Source organism: Octopus bimaculoides, chromosome 2 (assembly GCF_046866305.1).
Source record: "Octopus bimaculoides isolate indiv1 chromosome 2, ASM4686630v1, whole genome shotgun sequence".
In the NCBI taxonomy this organism is placed as follows: Eukaryota; Metazoa; Mollusca; class Cephalopoda; order Octopoda; family Octopodidae; genus Octopus; species Octopus bimaculoides.
In genome coordinates this window covers 163,518,309-163,534,792 of record NC_142929.1, presented here as the reverse complement: position 1 = coordinate 163,534,792, position 16,484 = coordinate 163,518,309, and the positions used below count along the sequence as shown (strand labels likewise).

At 35.9% G+C, this 16,484-nt stretch overlaps 1 protein-coding gene across 1 annotated transcript in view; it reads left to right on the top strand.

The window, feature by feature from the left end:
* The window catches only part of LOC106871729 (U6 snRNA-associated Sm-like protein LSm5), a 57,248-nt gene extending 42,928 nt beyond the window's left edge, over positions 1–14,320 (top strand). Inside the window, exons 4-5 of the mRNA XM_014918341.3 lie at positions 12,309–12,381; positions 14,213–14,320. Coding sequence (XP_014773827.1) covers positions 12,309–12,381; positions 14,213–14,245 — 106 coding nt within the window. The 3' untranslated portion in view covers positions 14,246–14,320. The remainder of the gene's footprint in view (positions 1–12,308; positions 12,382–14,212) is intronic.
* Positions 14,321–16,484: the final 2,164 nt, after the last annotated feature.

The following is a 16,484-nucleotide window of genomic DNA, read 5'->3' as shown; positions in this document are numbered from 1 at the left end:
CTGATTTTTTAAAAAAATGTTCTTCTGTCTCCACCCCCACCCCATCAGCAATCTCATGTAAATGGAAGGTTACTACATTCTGAACAGCTACTATCTATCGACAGATAGACACATGTGAAACACAGTTGCTGTTACTTTTCACTTTTACCGAGTCAGTAAAGTATTTTATCAAGTAAAGATGATATGGTTATGGCCTTAACACCTTTGATTATAGGTCAGTTCATTCAAATCTAACCTGCAGCTAACAACATCATAACATTTTTTTTTTATAAGTACAAAATAATAGAAAAGAAAAAGTAGTCCAACTGGTTGTTGTGGTCATTGTTTAGCCCTAGGTTAGCCTTGATTAAGCACACCTATATGATCAAGGGTATTCTTTTTCTAATTTAAAAAAATTTTATGACTATGTAACTTTTTAAGAGCAGCATTGACCAGGTTGTTTCTCTACTTGATATTTGGCATGGGTGAAGCCCTAGCGAGTCTGTATCAACATAGCAAATCTGATACAGTGCTAATTCTATTTCATAGTTTCATTTTGATATAATGAAATATATTGTGTGGTAAGTTGTTTGCTTACCAGCCACATGGTTTCGGGTTCAGTCCCACTGCATGTCACCTTGGGCAAGTGTCTTCTACTATAGCCTTGGGCCGACCAAAGCCTTGTGAGTGGATTTGGTAGACGGAAACTGAAAGAAGCCCGTTGTATATATATATATATATATATATATGCGTGTGTGTTTGTGTGTCTGTGCTTGTCCCCCCAACATTGCTTGACAACCGATGCTGGTGTGTTTACGTTTCCGTAACTTAGCGGTTCGGCAAAAGAGACCGATAGAATAAGTACTAGGCTTCTGAAGAATAAGTCCTGAGGTCGATCTGCTCGACTAAAGGCGGTGCTCCAGCATGGCCGCAGTCAAATGACTGAAACAAGTAAAAGAGTAAACTGTGTAGTGTGTTTTGTAATTTTTATTGGTAATTTATTATCAGTTCGATATCTACCCTGAGATATTATCATTTGTTGGGTAAAGGGCAAAGACCTCCCTCAGTCATGAATGTCCATGAGATTGCACCAAGAAAGTTCCCCTCCAAGGCACAAGTCCAGGCAAGGTTGTTTATGGAAGACCAGCAGTTGCCCATGCATACCAGCCTCCCTTCTTCATGCCACTGATGTTCAAAAGAAAGGCAAAGGTCAATACAGCTTGGCACCAGTGACATTGCAACCCATTTCTACAGTTGAGTGAACTGGAGCAACCTGAAATAAAGTATGTTGCTCAAGAACACAACACACAGCCCAGTCTGAGAATTGAACTCACTACCTCATGGTTGTAAGCCTGATGCTCTAAGCACTAAGCCATGCACCTTCATTATCTATTAACCATACTGTATCTGACAAAACTGCAAGGACGGTCAAATTGAGTTTTTAGTTGCACCTCAGCATTCCTTCAAAGTTTAATGTAACTTATAAGTATACGTTATAATCAATTCTTTAAAATCTGTTTTTACATGGTGGTACATCAGTTATTGTTACTGTCATTCAGCATGTTTATTGTGGATCTCACCTCATCATTTCTTAACTACAGCTTCTGTCTGCATGCAATGCTTTTTCACACAGGAGGGTTGTCTTCACAAAGAACATAAAGGACCATGATGTCTTTCAATTGCTAATTTCTCATCTCCAGTCGCAGGTTCTATAGATGATTGTAGTGCCAATCAAACTGATGGGTTTCCCAGACCAAGATTCATAAAAGTATAATCTATTCTGCAAAATGGGAAAAAATCCAAAGACCAATTTTTTTTTTTTTTATGCTTTGCATTTTATTCTCTACTTCTATCCTGCTTTCCAATGATAGTAGCATTTCCACTCTTTTAAAGGTTTCAGGGTTTCACCTGACAGAGTGGCAAATGGGTGCTGCACCTTGCCAAAGGGCAAACCATGATTTTGTCCAAGACTGCTTATTGAATATTTGCAGCTAAATTTTTATATCTACAGGTCATTTCCCTATCTGCAAACTGGACCCAATGGATGGGAGTTTTCATCACCAATTGAGAAATGTTATGTTGAAAATGACCTACTCACTCCTGTATCAGCATGGGAAAGTGAATTTAAAAATGAGAATGAGAATGACTCATTATTCAAATGTATCACACATCTAAAGCAGGGCATTCAGTGAAGTAGTGTCTCTGCAGTCACTCAATATAAAAGTAGCAACTAAATTACTCTGGCAACTCCTCTCTCCAGACTCACCTTTTAGTATGTGTCTAATTATGCATGTAAAAGTATTACATTTCATGAATTTAAAAATATTTTAAAGTATGATCCTACAAATAAACACTTCTTTTGGTGAATCAGCAATCTACTCTTTATAGGGTTACTTGACCTGCTCCAAATAGTAACCAAATCTCCCTCAAATTACACCTTAACAACAAGCTGGAAGGAGACAATATAGTTTTAGATATCCTTAAAAATATGAAACAGTTATGCCTTTGATTATCATTCATGTTGGAAAATGAATTCCTTCATTTAGATTCTACTCAGTAGTTTTTGATACCTATCCTCCTACTCATTAATGGTTCTTTTATTTCCCTATCAGCTACCCCACTTTCAGTGTCATTGATCCTCTAACCACCTTTTTAACATTGATCTCACTTCCTTGTTAATAATCACTGTTGTTTTAGTACCCACATCAGCCCCAGTCTTACAAATCATCCCATCAGTCTTGTTTTTATAGTATCTTGATGACTTGTCCATTATAGCTTTCCTGTTTTTTTAATATAAATATGATTTGAGTGAGATTTGGATTAGGAGGTTGAATGTACAGGCTCCTCCATCAGTTCATTTGATGGTGAGATTATCTGAAAGAAAAGGGCACATCTTTGTCCCATCCATGTCAAAGTCTCACAAATAAACATTGCTTGTTGTGAGGGAAACAGTAAATAAATAGAATAAAATTAAATAAAGCTAATAATTGAGGTACAAAATATAACTTTGACTGATTAATTTGATGTCTCTGACAGAGGAGCTGATATACAAACAAACTGGAGAATGTAAGTTTTTAAGAAACCGACTGACACACAGTACACTTCACTGTTTTGTCTGCAACAATGTTTGTGTTTGAGGTTGGGGTGCTGGTGAGCCTAGCACTAAATTCTACAAACCCTTCCCGTCTCTTCATATCAATTGCCAAAAATAAACTTTTCTTCTTTGCTCAGCTTCTTCCTCTGCTTCCCACCTCCACCTCTATTCAGGTGATGGAAGTCAGCCTATAGCTTGTACTTAATAACCTCACACATCCAAAGTAAATAAAATAGGTTTTGTTTTTGTTGATGTTGCTTTGGTTAATCATTTTATTTACTTTTTTTTTTTTTTTCCATACCTGAAACATGAAAAATCCGTCTGGCATATTTGATGTTACCCGAGATATCATTTGATATCATTTTAGTAACTTTTCTTCTCCTTTTTCTTCATCCTTTTAAATTACATCAGATTTCCAGATAATTCTAGAATCAATGTTTATTGGAAGTAAGTGTTGTAGGTTGGTGATGAGCTTTTGCTATTCTTGGCTGTGGTTATTTATAAAAACCAGAGTCCAAGAAAACTAGTGGTAACAGTTACCTACATCAACAGAAATCAGGAAATGGAATATAAGTTTGTATGCCATAGTGCAGTGATGAAATGTAATGTTTCAGACAGACTCCTTATTCAGAAAACATTTCATTCTCTATCTCCAAAGATCAGCTCTCAAGTAGACTATAAGCACTTAAGATAGTTGTTATTGTTGTGTAACCCCGGGACAGTTTTGATGGAGCACATATGTAAAAAGTTATACATGAAATCATTTCATATATGACCATCTTGCCTTTTTTTATCATATGTGAACTACCGTTATCCAATGTCTTCTTGTTTTTCATTTAAAGAGAAACATGTGTCTGGTGCTTCTATCAAACAACCAGTTATAACTCATAGAATTACTGTTTCAGATCATCATCATCATCATCTTCTAGCGTCCACTTTCCATGCGAGCATGGGTTGGACGATTTGACTGAGGACTGGCAAACCAGATGGCTACACCAGGCTCCAATCTGATCTGGCAGAGTTTCTACAGCTGGATGCCCTTCCTAACACCAACCACTCCGAGAGTGTAGTGGGTGCTTTAACGTGCCACCGGCACGAGGGCCAGTCAGGTGGTACTGGCAACGGTCACGCTCAAATGGTGTTTTTTACGTGCCACCTGCACAGGAGCCAGTCCAGCGGCACTGGCAATGACCTTGCTCAAATGTTTTTTCACGTGCCACTGGTAACGATCATTGTTATTTCTTTTACTTAGTTAAAGACCTATGCATTAACCAGGCCTTACCTATGGCTAAACAACATGCAGTGGTTTATTGTATGGTGTACAATGTGACATTCCAAGTTTATTACCTTTTTTCTGCTCTCCATGCCTGATTGTTGTTTAGCTTCAGGCCACCTTTGATCAAGTAGACATATGATCATGTCATTATTTTGTATAATGTTTATGCCCACTTAAATGTGGATGTTAGACCATCCACATTTAAGTGGGCATAAATATTACCCATTGATATTAATACTGCCTCTGTCACTAATAAATATTTGTATAATGTATCCTTTCTTTTAGTAGGTAGGAAATAGATCTCTCTGCTGTTAGCAGGCTGAGTAACCATATAGTAACTCTTTGTTGGTTCATATATGCCTCAAGATTCTATTAGTGATCAGAATGGAGATAGTTAGTGTGTGTAACTGGTGATCTTCTCTTACCATTATATACATCCTGGCAGTATTTGGAGTAAATGAGGTTGATATTGTTGTTGTTTAGCTCAAGATCAACTCGGATCAAAAGACATTCCAACCATACCTATCTTTTCCTTTTTATTTCTTTTTTTTATAAAGTATATTTATGATTACATTATTCAGTATGTTCTTCTAAGATAGTAGGCTGTGGTTTGAGGAAGATTTCACTGCTATTTATAGCTGGTCAATGACCACACAGACACTTCTTTGCTGGCTTACACTTACTGTTTTTGTGTTTTATATAAAAGGCAAAAGATTTATCCAACCAACACGATAAATGTTTCTTCTTGGATGAATGCATTTTGTTTGTTTGAACCGAGTGGATGAGGTTTGTCCTGGATTGTAATAGAGTATTGGACATATCTTAGATATGTTAGAGTGGTTCACAGGAACTGAGAGGATTGGAACTTGGTACAGCAACAAAATTGTACCTCATATATACAAGTACTTTTTTCATTTTGAGTATTTTGTTTTGCTGTGCAGATGGTTTATGACCACAACCTGTATGTAAATTGGTGAGATGTGTAGTTTTGAGTTCTTTGTGGTTTGTTGTGGGAAGACCAGAAACCTAGACAGGATTGGTACAATGTATAATAGGTCTTTTTTTTTTTGTATTGTGTATGTTTTTCTTTTTTCTTGTATCTTCTATATGTGCTATCATTGTAAGTATTCCTTGTTATTTTCAGCTTCCGTGTGTGTGTGTGTGTGTGTGTGTGTGTGTGTGTTTATGTTGTTAAATGTGAAGGCTGATTGTATTTGTTGTTTAGTGCTGCTGGTGAATGGTGGCTCTAGTAGGTGCTACTTTTAGTTTATCTGTTTGGAGCCAGATTCCTCAGTGGTTTATGTAGTTGTATAGTTATTTATGAAGGGTGGTGGGAGAATGTGACTGTGATGTTATCTGAATATAACACTATGTTTTATGGAGGTGTAGTCAGGTTGAGTAGCTATATAAATTAAAGATCTGCAGAGAGGTTGGGTCATTGTGGTACAATACTGAGGATATTTCAGGTTCCAGATGCATTATTATTGTACTCCACATCAGCTGAGCAACTTGACAGTTCAGTAACCAGTTTGATAGCATTTCTTCAGTGTTTTGTTTAGAAGTGGATTGCAGGAGGATGAAATCAAAAATTTTACTAATATATATGGCAGTTAATATGATGTGGAGATTATTTTTTGTGAGTGGAGATTATTTTTTGTTATTGGAAGTCGTGTATTTTTCTGTAAGGTTTCTGAATATCTGGTCAGAATCTGTGCCATTAGAGACTGTGGATTGGTAATTTTAGGAATTAGCTTTTCTAAAATATTTAGGATCTTCATAGGAAAGGTATGATGAGTCTATGATGCTGTTCTAGTTGAGTTTTACCTGGTCACTCAACTAGCTGCAATTAACAGCCAAACATGACAATCTGGACACATTGAATAATGTAGTTTTAGATACACTAGGATATGCATGGAACACTGGTCAAACAGCAGGGGTTGGTGTTCTATAGTCTCAGGTTAGCGCTGATCAAGCCAGCCTGTGATCAAAAGTATTTCAGCTGCATGGAATCCAAGATCACATTATCCTATGTATCTTTTTCTAAGACAGTGAGGTACAAGTTGAAAGAGATTTAGTTGCTATTTCTTGCATGTTGTCTGACCTCATTTGTTCAAAAGACCTGTGTTAGGATGCTGTGTACCTCTGACTATTAACACTGAGTTATTTTCCAGTAGTTCAATATAGATGACATCTCACTTGTGGTTCATGTTTAATTTTGTTTCATAATTATTGCTATTGAGTAATATTGTTGTTATTGTCATGTACATGTGTTAGGTACACATCTGAGAAAACTAACACACCTTATTTGTTACATAGACACTAAGCTTTATAGGAAGTGTAAATGAGATTGTGTTTATAATATTCTCAAGGTTTTTACTTTTTAAATTTTTGTGAAAGATAAATTTTGGAAACACATGAGCATCACTCAATCTCATTTAGTTTTTTCTATAAAGGTTTGTCTCTATGTAAGAAATCAGTGTGTATGTCTGTGTCACTAACCACGAAGGTCTTTCCATGTTTGCTTAATGTGCAGAAATGACAGCAAAACTTCCAATAAACAACACCTTTCCATCTTTAGCAAAACAGTACGATATTCATTTTGGTAATTGCATGAATAAGATGCAAAAGGTCCAATGAAATGCGTCAAACCCTTAGTCCAAATGTCGATTACCAATGATAAGTTACTTGGAAGTTCATCAGATATTTGCTTTTCCACTTCTCGAGTAAGTTTCTCCATGTATTTCTTTAAGGTCACATTTGTCATACTTCCTAAGTTTGTGTACTTACAAGCCAGTGGGTCTTCAGTAAAGGAAGATGGTTTTAAACTAACACATACCCACTCAATCCAACCATAAACATTTAAGGCCAAGCGACTGACCAAACTACTTCTTGGTGAAAGAAAACTCGATAAAGATATTTATCCATTTGCTGGTGTAGTAAAATACTCTGGATGTTGGTTTTTTATGATTTATAAGATTTGTCCATCCAGTTCCTATTTTTTGGGTCAACTTTTTTCCACACTTGCATTTCCATACAAGTTCACTGTCTGTTTAGTTAAAATATTTTCTGACGATTTTCTCATTTCATGCAACATGGGTTAGAAGATATTTCGCCACTCCGCTGATGAAAGTCTAATTTAGTCGCACCAGTGGAGCACTAACAGCACTGTCGAGCGTGTTCATTGCCAGAGCAGCTGTCTGGCTTCCGTGCTAGTGGCCCGTAAATAGCACCATTTGAGTGTGATCGTAACCAGCGTTGCCTTCTAGCACTTGTGCTGGTGGCACGTTAGAAAATCATTCGAGCGAGGTCGTTGCCAGTGCCGATGGACTGGCTCCCATGCAGGTGGCACATAAAAAAACACCATTTTGAGCGTGGCACGTAAAAGCACCCACTACACTCTCGGAGTGGTTGGCGTTAGGAAGAGCATCCAGCTGTAGAAACTCTGCCAGATCAGTTTGGAGCCTGGTGCAACCTTCTGGCTTGCCAGTCCTCAGTCAAATTGTTCAACCCATGGAAAGCAGACGTTAAACGATGATGATGATGATGATTGGATTGGAATTCAAGATACAACTGCATTGCAGGCAAAGTTACGATTTAATGACTTGAAGACAGAATGTGTGAATCATTCTCGGCAGTCAGAACCAAGAATCACTCGACTGATTATTTGACAACATACACAATTACCAATTCCCAAATATGACAGAATGTGCGAATCATTCTCAGAAGTCAGAGCAAAGTGTCAATTCAATACTTCAAATAATAATAATAGAACATTGTATTTGCTGATTAAGCATCGAATGAAGTATGAGCCATTTGAAAAACTTTCACTGACAATGTTGCAATTAACTGCAATTAATTGATATGATAGCAATTAATTATTTAATTGGCAGTACAACTCCAATCAATTAATTGGACCAATATATTGCAATTAATTCTTCATCAATTTATTTTTTACAACCCCTAGCTGGAATACTCTTATGATTACAACTGGAAATCTAAAAAATAGGTCACAAACTGCACAACATTCACTGTATGTGTGCGTGTGCAATGCTTATGGTGGTGAAGGAATGAATTGTTTAAATAATTTACTCATTTAAAACTCTTAAGACACTGTAACAAATGTCTGAAATCCTTGGTTGATAATGACTACTAAATATTTAACCCACCCCTTCAAAGCTGTTTAATACATGTGATTATTTCATGTTATAACCAAATAGTGAGAGAAGGATTTTCTTTTGTTGTAAATATAGTGAAAGATACTTTTTGACCTTTCATAACCTCTATGTTGCCCTCCTTCGATATACACTTAATACCATCCATATTAACAACAAAATACTCACACTTCTAACACTGGTGAACTCGCCTAAAACTGTGGTGGTGGTGGTGGTAAGATATGTTTGTTGATTGACTGTTAATATTTAGAGTAGACCTAAACTGTAAAACCACTTTACTTTGAAGTCAACACTTATAAAAGCAACAACAGCAGTTTGTATAAAAGAGAGACAGAAAGAGTAAGTGAGTGTTGGTGAAGGGTGAGGGGGACTGATGCTTTAAAATCACGCACATTCAGATGTACTAAACCCAAATCATATAAATGGTCCTAATGTAGTCAAGTAGCTAATATCTATATATATAAAAATGAGAATGTGTGTCTGTCTGTGTGTGTGTGTGTGAATCCCTAAAACTCGAGAACTACGCAACCAATTTCATTCAAATTTTACAGATGCCTTACTTAGGGTCCCAGTTGTGTTTTAGTCAAAAAAAATGTTTAACTTCTTGCAGTGATCGAGCCCACAGCAACATAATATCTCCTCCACTATTTAAGTATTACGTGTCAAAAGTGAAACAAAAACACTCATGTCAAATACTTTCACTTTAAAAATGAAATTATTCTACTAACTGAAACAATCACATTTCGATACTGTAATGACAGATACTTTCAGAGAGAGAGAGAGAGAGAGAGAGAGAGAGAGAGAGATAGAGATGTATATGTATACATATAAATGTATATGTACACGTTATTCCACTAACTGAAACAATCACATTTCGATACTGTAATGACAGATACTTTCAGAGAGAGAGAGAGAGATAAAGAGTGAAAGAGAGAGAGAGAGATGTATATGTATATATATATAGATGTATATGTACACGTATATGTATAGATATATATATAGATATAGATCTATATGCATACATGTATATGTATACATATGTGTAGATGTATATATATATATAGATGTACATGTAATATGTACACATATATACATATATATACATGCATACAGATATCTATACATATATACACCCATCACACACGTACACATGCACACAAACACACACATTAGTCATTTGTTTTCTTATCCAAAACTACGTCAAAAGTACTGAATGGATCTTTATGAAATTTGGAAATTATATTCTATGCATAACAGCCATAACTCCCATGAAAATTCATATATTTTTGATGTCGATGAAATTTTAACCCGAACATAACAGATGAGCATTATTTGTAATTCAACGGTACAACAGTGTAAGACTACCCTTTCAGATATACTTGCATTGTGATTTCTGCAATGTGGTGCATAAATTGTCAAGTAAATGAGACGCATTTTTGCCTCCACTGATTCACTTGCAAAGTGTTGAGTAAAATTATTTTGTTACAGACCTCCTTTGAGCCTTTTTATTATCACTGCGACACACATAGTCCCCAGTTGGTAACATTGATTTCAAGGCCTTCCCAGATGAGAGACTGGTTGTTCTAAGACATTTATCGATTGTAAATTTTGTCTGCACAGTTACCTATCGGTATAGTGGTCATTTGCAAACTCCAGAGGTGACACTTTCATTTCCCTTTATTCCAAACGTCACACGCTATTATTTCAATTGGGTCATGCCCTTCCAATTGCTATAGATCCGTAATGCATCTTTCAGCTGTGCCTGTCACCTGTATGGTGAGGAATCCTACATGTATTGGGAATGTGTGTGTGTGTGTGTCTGTCTGTCTGTCTGTGTGAATCCCTAACCCGGGCAACGCCGGGTATTTCTGCTAGTATACGATAAACTTTTCACACAAATCTCTTTCTCTTTCACTCTCTCTCTCTCTACACACACACACACATTTGTGAACAAACGAAAGATTGGACTTACTAAATATAAGTTTGATTCAGCTCCAAATTACTTAGTTTCATGGGTTTAGGACATGTTCACCCTGTCAGCTGTCTCTGAATGTTTAAGTAAAGTAGAGTCACTGTTTTATTTACATATATACAAGGGGGTACCCAAAAGTAACTGGAAATGTTCTCTGTGGGACAAGTCCATTATAGTTCAAGTTTCCACCACTAGAAGCCACTTGATGTGACCCTCAAGCATCAATCTACTGACTGGCATTGTCCGCTGAAGTCATATTGCCACATGGTGCGTCTTTGTTTTACAGTGCCTCTCCCCTGTTCATTGATTTCTGCTATGACTGAAACAAAGGAACAGCATGCTTTCATGAAATTCTGTTTTCTGTTGAGGAAAAGACAACTGAAATAGTGGTCATGCTCCAAACAGCTTACAAGGACACTGCTATGAGCAAAACACAAGTTTATGAGTGGTTTTCACGCTTTAGGAATGGTCCCTTGTTGCTTGGAGACCAACCTCATTCAGGGCGACTGTTGACTTCCCGAGCAAATGAAAACATCACAAAAATTCATGAACTGATCTTGGAGGACCGTCGCTGAACAATTGACAAATTTGTTGGTATGACTGGTGTGTCCTGGAGTTCCTGCCAATGAATTTTCAGTGAAGAATTGCAAATGAAAAGAGTTACAGTGAAATCTATAGCTTTCTTTCTTATGGAAATAGTTACAACTGAATGTGTGTCATGAACTGAAAGAACAGGTGGAAGTTGATCCAGACCTTTTTTTTTTTGAAGGTCATCACTGGTGACAAAAGCTGCTTGCTATGGCTATGACCCAGAAACGAAGCAGCAATCAAGTCAATGGGAGCATTCAGTGTCACCACACCCCAAAAAGAGCAAGTCAAGTGGAGTCCAATGTTACAATGATACTGATTTGTTTCATCGATGTGAAATGAATCGTCCACACAGAATTTGTTCCTCCTGGTCAAACTGTTAACCAGACATTTTACTTGGCAGTTCTGAAGCGTTTATGAGATGCAGTGAAATGAAAATGTCACGACCTGTGGCAAAGTGGAGAATGGTGGTTTCATCACAACAACGCACCTGTGCACACCACCTTGAGTATCAGACAGTTTTTGACCAAAAATGGCAAGACTCCACTTACCCACCCTCCTACTTCACCCAATCTTTTCTTTTTTTTTTTTTTGTTTCCCTGAATGAAAAAAGTCCTTAAAGGAAAACGTTTTGCAGATGTGGAAGAGGTGAAGAAAAAACCAACAGAGGCACTAAAAGGCATCACTTTGCAAGGGTTCCAGGACTGCTTCAAACAGTGGAAAACATGTCTGGACCAATGCATTGCTTCAAATGGAGAGTACTTTGAAACAATAAAAGTGTAAGCACATAAAGCTATGTGAATGAAATAACATTGCAAAATATTCTGGTTTCTTTTGCATACCCCCTTGTATAATGTGTGTGTATTTGATGTTGAAATTTGCCTCAAAACCTTACATTTATGCACCACTTAAGCTCTGACTACTGCATACAACTTCCTTAGCAATAATTATGCTTAGTATTTTGAAGTTATATATACACACATGGCAAGATATTTATCTACATTTATAGATATCTTTTTCATTTAGATTTAATGGTTTCTCCCTCAGTACTCGAGGTTTCTCATATGTTCATTCAGGCACTTGAAAGAACATACATAGCAAAAAACTCTGAGTATGTCACCAGCTTCAAAATTAATTCTATGTATATGTATTAAAGTCTGTTTCTTCTATTTGTATATGCATACATATGAGAAATGAAATCAACTATTTTATTTTTTAATTTTTTAGTGAAAGCACACCTGAAGGACGTAGAGTTACAAAATTAGACCAAATATTGCTAAATGGCAACAACATTACCATGGTAAAAATATATGATCTTGTCTTTTTTGTCTGATTAATTTTTGCAGATTTTATTTTGTCTTTCAGTGTTTTTAATGAAATGTTTCTTAAGTGCATTACTTAACTAAGTTTTTGGTATGAATTTTGAAATAGCCTTCACTGGTATTATTGTTGATTAAATGTCAATATCATTCTCAGTATATGTGTAAATTTGCATTGTTTAAAATTTCTGCAGGTTTGGGGTTTATCTCACAACAGTGCTGCTTCCACATAAGGCATTTACAAGATATCAGTAAATTTTTTGTCATTTCATTATTTATATTTGCTTTGTGGGTAAATGTTTTTTCATCAAAACTTTCTCAGTCAATCTGTATAAATAAGCCTATACATTGTTGAAGAAAAGACCTAAACATATCTAAAGTTGCTATTGTTGAACAACATTGACTCACATTGCCTTTCCTTCTTCAATTGTTGTTTCCTTTGCCTTTGATGAGAATAGTCATTAACACCAATAATTTATCTAATGAGTGTAATCTTACTTGATTAAAACATTTCTTTTAACTGAGTATATTATCCCCACTTCCTGCTTAAGTATGTGACATTATCTTTCATACTATTAACCTCATTTACAAAGAGTATATTTGCATTATTCACATTTACTCTACATTTCCAATTAGTTTGATCTTCAATTGTCATAAAGTGTCTATACATGTCCAGACTGGACTTGAACTAGGAATCTTCATCTCTAAAATCAGAAATCAGATTTTTGTTCAGTTAATGTTGTAATTTCAGTATATTTTCTATTCATCCTCCATTAATAACAGCCATAGTCATGATGATGTCAATACTGGGTTTAGAGATGGATTTTCAGCAAACTCTGCTTCTTTGTTATTTCTAAGTTTCTAGTGATTTTCTATCAGTCATAGAAATTTTCTCCCCAAATAGTATGTAGTATTCCTTTTTAAATCATAGACACAGGCATGGTTGTGTGGTAAGGAGCTTGCTTCCCAACTACATGCTTCTGGGTTCAGTTCCAACCTCATAATTCCATGTCTTCTACTATAGCCTTGGGCTGATAAGAGCCTTGTGAGTGGATTAGATAAATAGACAGGGAAGGAAATCCATCACATATGTGTGTTTGTCCCCCCACCACTGCTTCGCAACCAGTGTTCATGTGTTTACGTCCCCACAACTTGGAGGTTCAGCAAAAGAGCTCGATAGAATAAGTACCAGACTTAGAAAAAAGTATTTGGGTTGATTCATTTGACTAAAATTCTTCAAGGTGGTGCCCCAGCATGGCCACTGTCTAATAACTGAAACAAGTAAAGGATGAAAGATTTAGTTGTTCTTGGCTTGGGTGTTTCTCCTTTCATTAAGATGACTTTTCGATTTTCCTCAGCTCAGACCTAAGGGGCTTCACAGTTCCTCTTTTTATATGATACAGTTCTATCCACTTGAGTAGGTAACATTGATGGGGAATATGCAAAGTGTTTTGATACTGCAAATTCCTTAAAATTTCTCAGTCATACCCTTGCAGAATTTTATTACTCTTAGTTAAGAAATAATGGCTTCTGGTTTGAATCTAGTCTAGGATTACATTCACATTCAACAATAAGACAATAAACCAGTCAAAAATATAGTGTAGATGTAAACTCATACACCCTAAATAAAATACCTTTTTTTCTTTAAAACAATGTAAAATGGGAAATGATGTTGATAATATTATTAAAACTGAAGGCAAAGGAGAGCCTCAAACTAGTTGAGATAAGTATAGGACCATGAATTATAACTGGTTTATCAGTTATTTGTGGGTAGACATTATTATTAATTTTCTCTTTTATATATTTTTTCAGTTGGTACCTGGTAGTGAGGGTCCAGAAACTTGAAGAGAAAGATACAGCATGTGTAATGGATTCCATTTTGTATTCATTATTTATAAATAAATATTAAATGTGTAATTTTTTTTTTTTTAAATTTTATATTTAGACTATTTGATATTCAGGATTCAAAATGTTTCAATTAAATTGTATAGTTTCCCCCCACATAAAAATCATACCATTTGTTAAAATTCACACAGGATGTTTTCAAATATCTCTTGATGTTGTCTAAATTGATTTTCTTTGTAATAATACTAATTATATATATATATATATATATATATATATATCTCCATTTAGCGTTTAAACTGGCCGTATTTAGCCCAAATATTCTACCTGTTTTAAGTTTAAACCAGCCTGGTTCAGCCTCTGACAACTACTCTGGAATGTCATTCTAAAAATAAACAATTGTATCATCGAACTCTTGAAGCTACAAGATAATGCATTATTAATTCAAAATAATGTGTATAAATAAGCATTGTTTTTGTCAGGGTAATCTAAATCTGTTGTTTTTTCATGAATTCTCCTTATATATATGTATATATATCATCATCATCATCATCATCATCATCGTTTAACGTCCGCTTTCCATGCTAGCATGGGTTGGACGATTTGACTGAGGACTGGTGAAACCGGATGGCAACGCCAGGCTCCAGTCTAATTTGGCAGAGTTTCTACAGCTGGATGCCCTTCCTAACGCCAACCACTCAGAGAGTGTAGTGGGTGCTTTTACGTGTCACCCGCACGAAAACGGCCACGCTCGAAATGGTGTCTTTTATGTGCCACCCGCACAAGCCAGTCCAGGGGCACTGGCAACGATCTCGCTCGAAAATCCTACGGGAGCCAGTCAGGGGGTACTGATATATAAATATATATATATATAGTATTTTAATTTGTGAATAAAAAGTATTTGTTTCTTGTCATAAACATTGTTCATTGTTACCACTGGAAGCAGTCTTCATGAAGTGTATATTTAGGACAAATCAGCTTGCCCACAGATGCTAAACTTTTAACTGATTAATACACCTTGAGAGCAAGCTGTCTGTCCTAGGAGTAATGGAGTTGCTTTGTACTTTGTGGCCCTTACATAAATGGACTGAACCATTAAATAGGATACGAACTATCAATGACAGGATACATATTGCCAACTTTTTGGTTACTTGTCCTGTTCCTGAATACTTAATTAACCATTTTCTAATTAGTAAGTTACTGGTATGTAATTTTGTGGTTTTCTATTTTTAATTTGATACTATTAAATGCTGTGGAGAAATTCATAAATAGAATTGAATTCTTTTACTTGGAGATTCAGAGCTCTGCTATGATCCTTCTAAGGACAAACATTTGCAGTAGTGTTATTCTGTCTTTGCAGAAGCTGTTTTAGTTCTATTGTAGTTTGGGTTTGATATGAGGGGCAGTTCCATTTAGTGGGCATTAAGTTGTAGAATTTAAGGCTAGAGACGAGTGTAATTCCTCTGTAGAAATGAGGCAGGAAAAAGTGCTGTGATTTTTTTTTTTTTTTGTGGTGAGTTGAATGAATAATTGAAGACTGAGAAGATTGTTGGCTTGTTTTTTTTTTTATAGGTCTTCTTACACAAGTCCAACAGATATTTGTAGAGGGTAGGGCTCTTCTGGATGACGGCTGGGATGTAATCAGAAACTAGTCTCGTCTTTTCTCTTCAAGTATTTTTGAAGTTCTATAGTAAATGAGGCAGTCAGGATAAGCAGACATCTGCTTCTTTGTTGTTAAAGAAAAGATCATTGTAGTGTTTGGCGTTTGCGTAGCACTGTTTTACCAAGAAACGGCGTTAAGTGTTATAACCTGGCATGTACACACTGGTCAATGGTCCCCCATCCACAATGCAGATCACTGGAGAAACTCCCCAGTGAATATTTACCTGCTCAAGTTAGTGATTCTGGCATGTTTACATTTTTTTTTGTTTTATGATTTAATGTGACACTTTAGGCAGATGTCTTCTACTATAGACATGGACTGATCGATGCCTTGTCAGTGAAATTGGTAAACAAACCATATCATTTGTGCGTATGCAATGTAGGCATCTTATATTTTGCAGTTTCACATGAAACCATTTGAGCAACAATGGTGTTGACACAAATGGAATAAAAAAATACCTTACTTGAGAAAAATGGCAAGTGTTATCATCAGAAAGTTTACTCAGCTGTAAATTATGCTTCAAAAAGAAGCATTCATCCAACCCATGTTCACATGAAAAAAAAATGTAAAACAAAC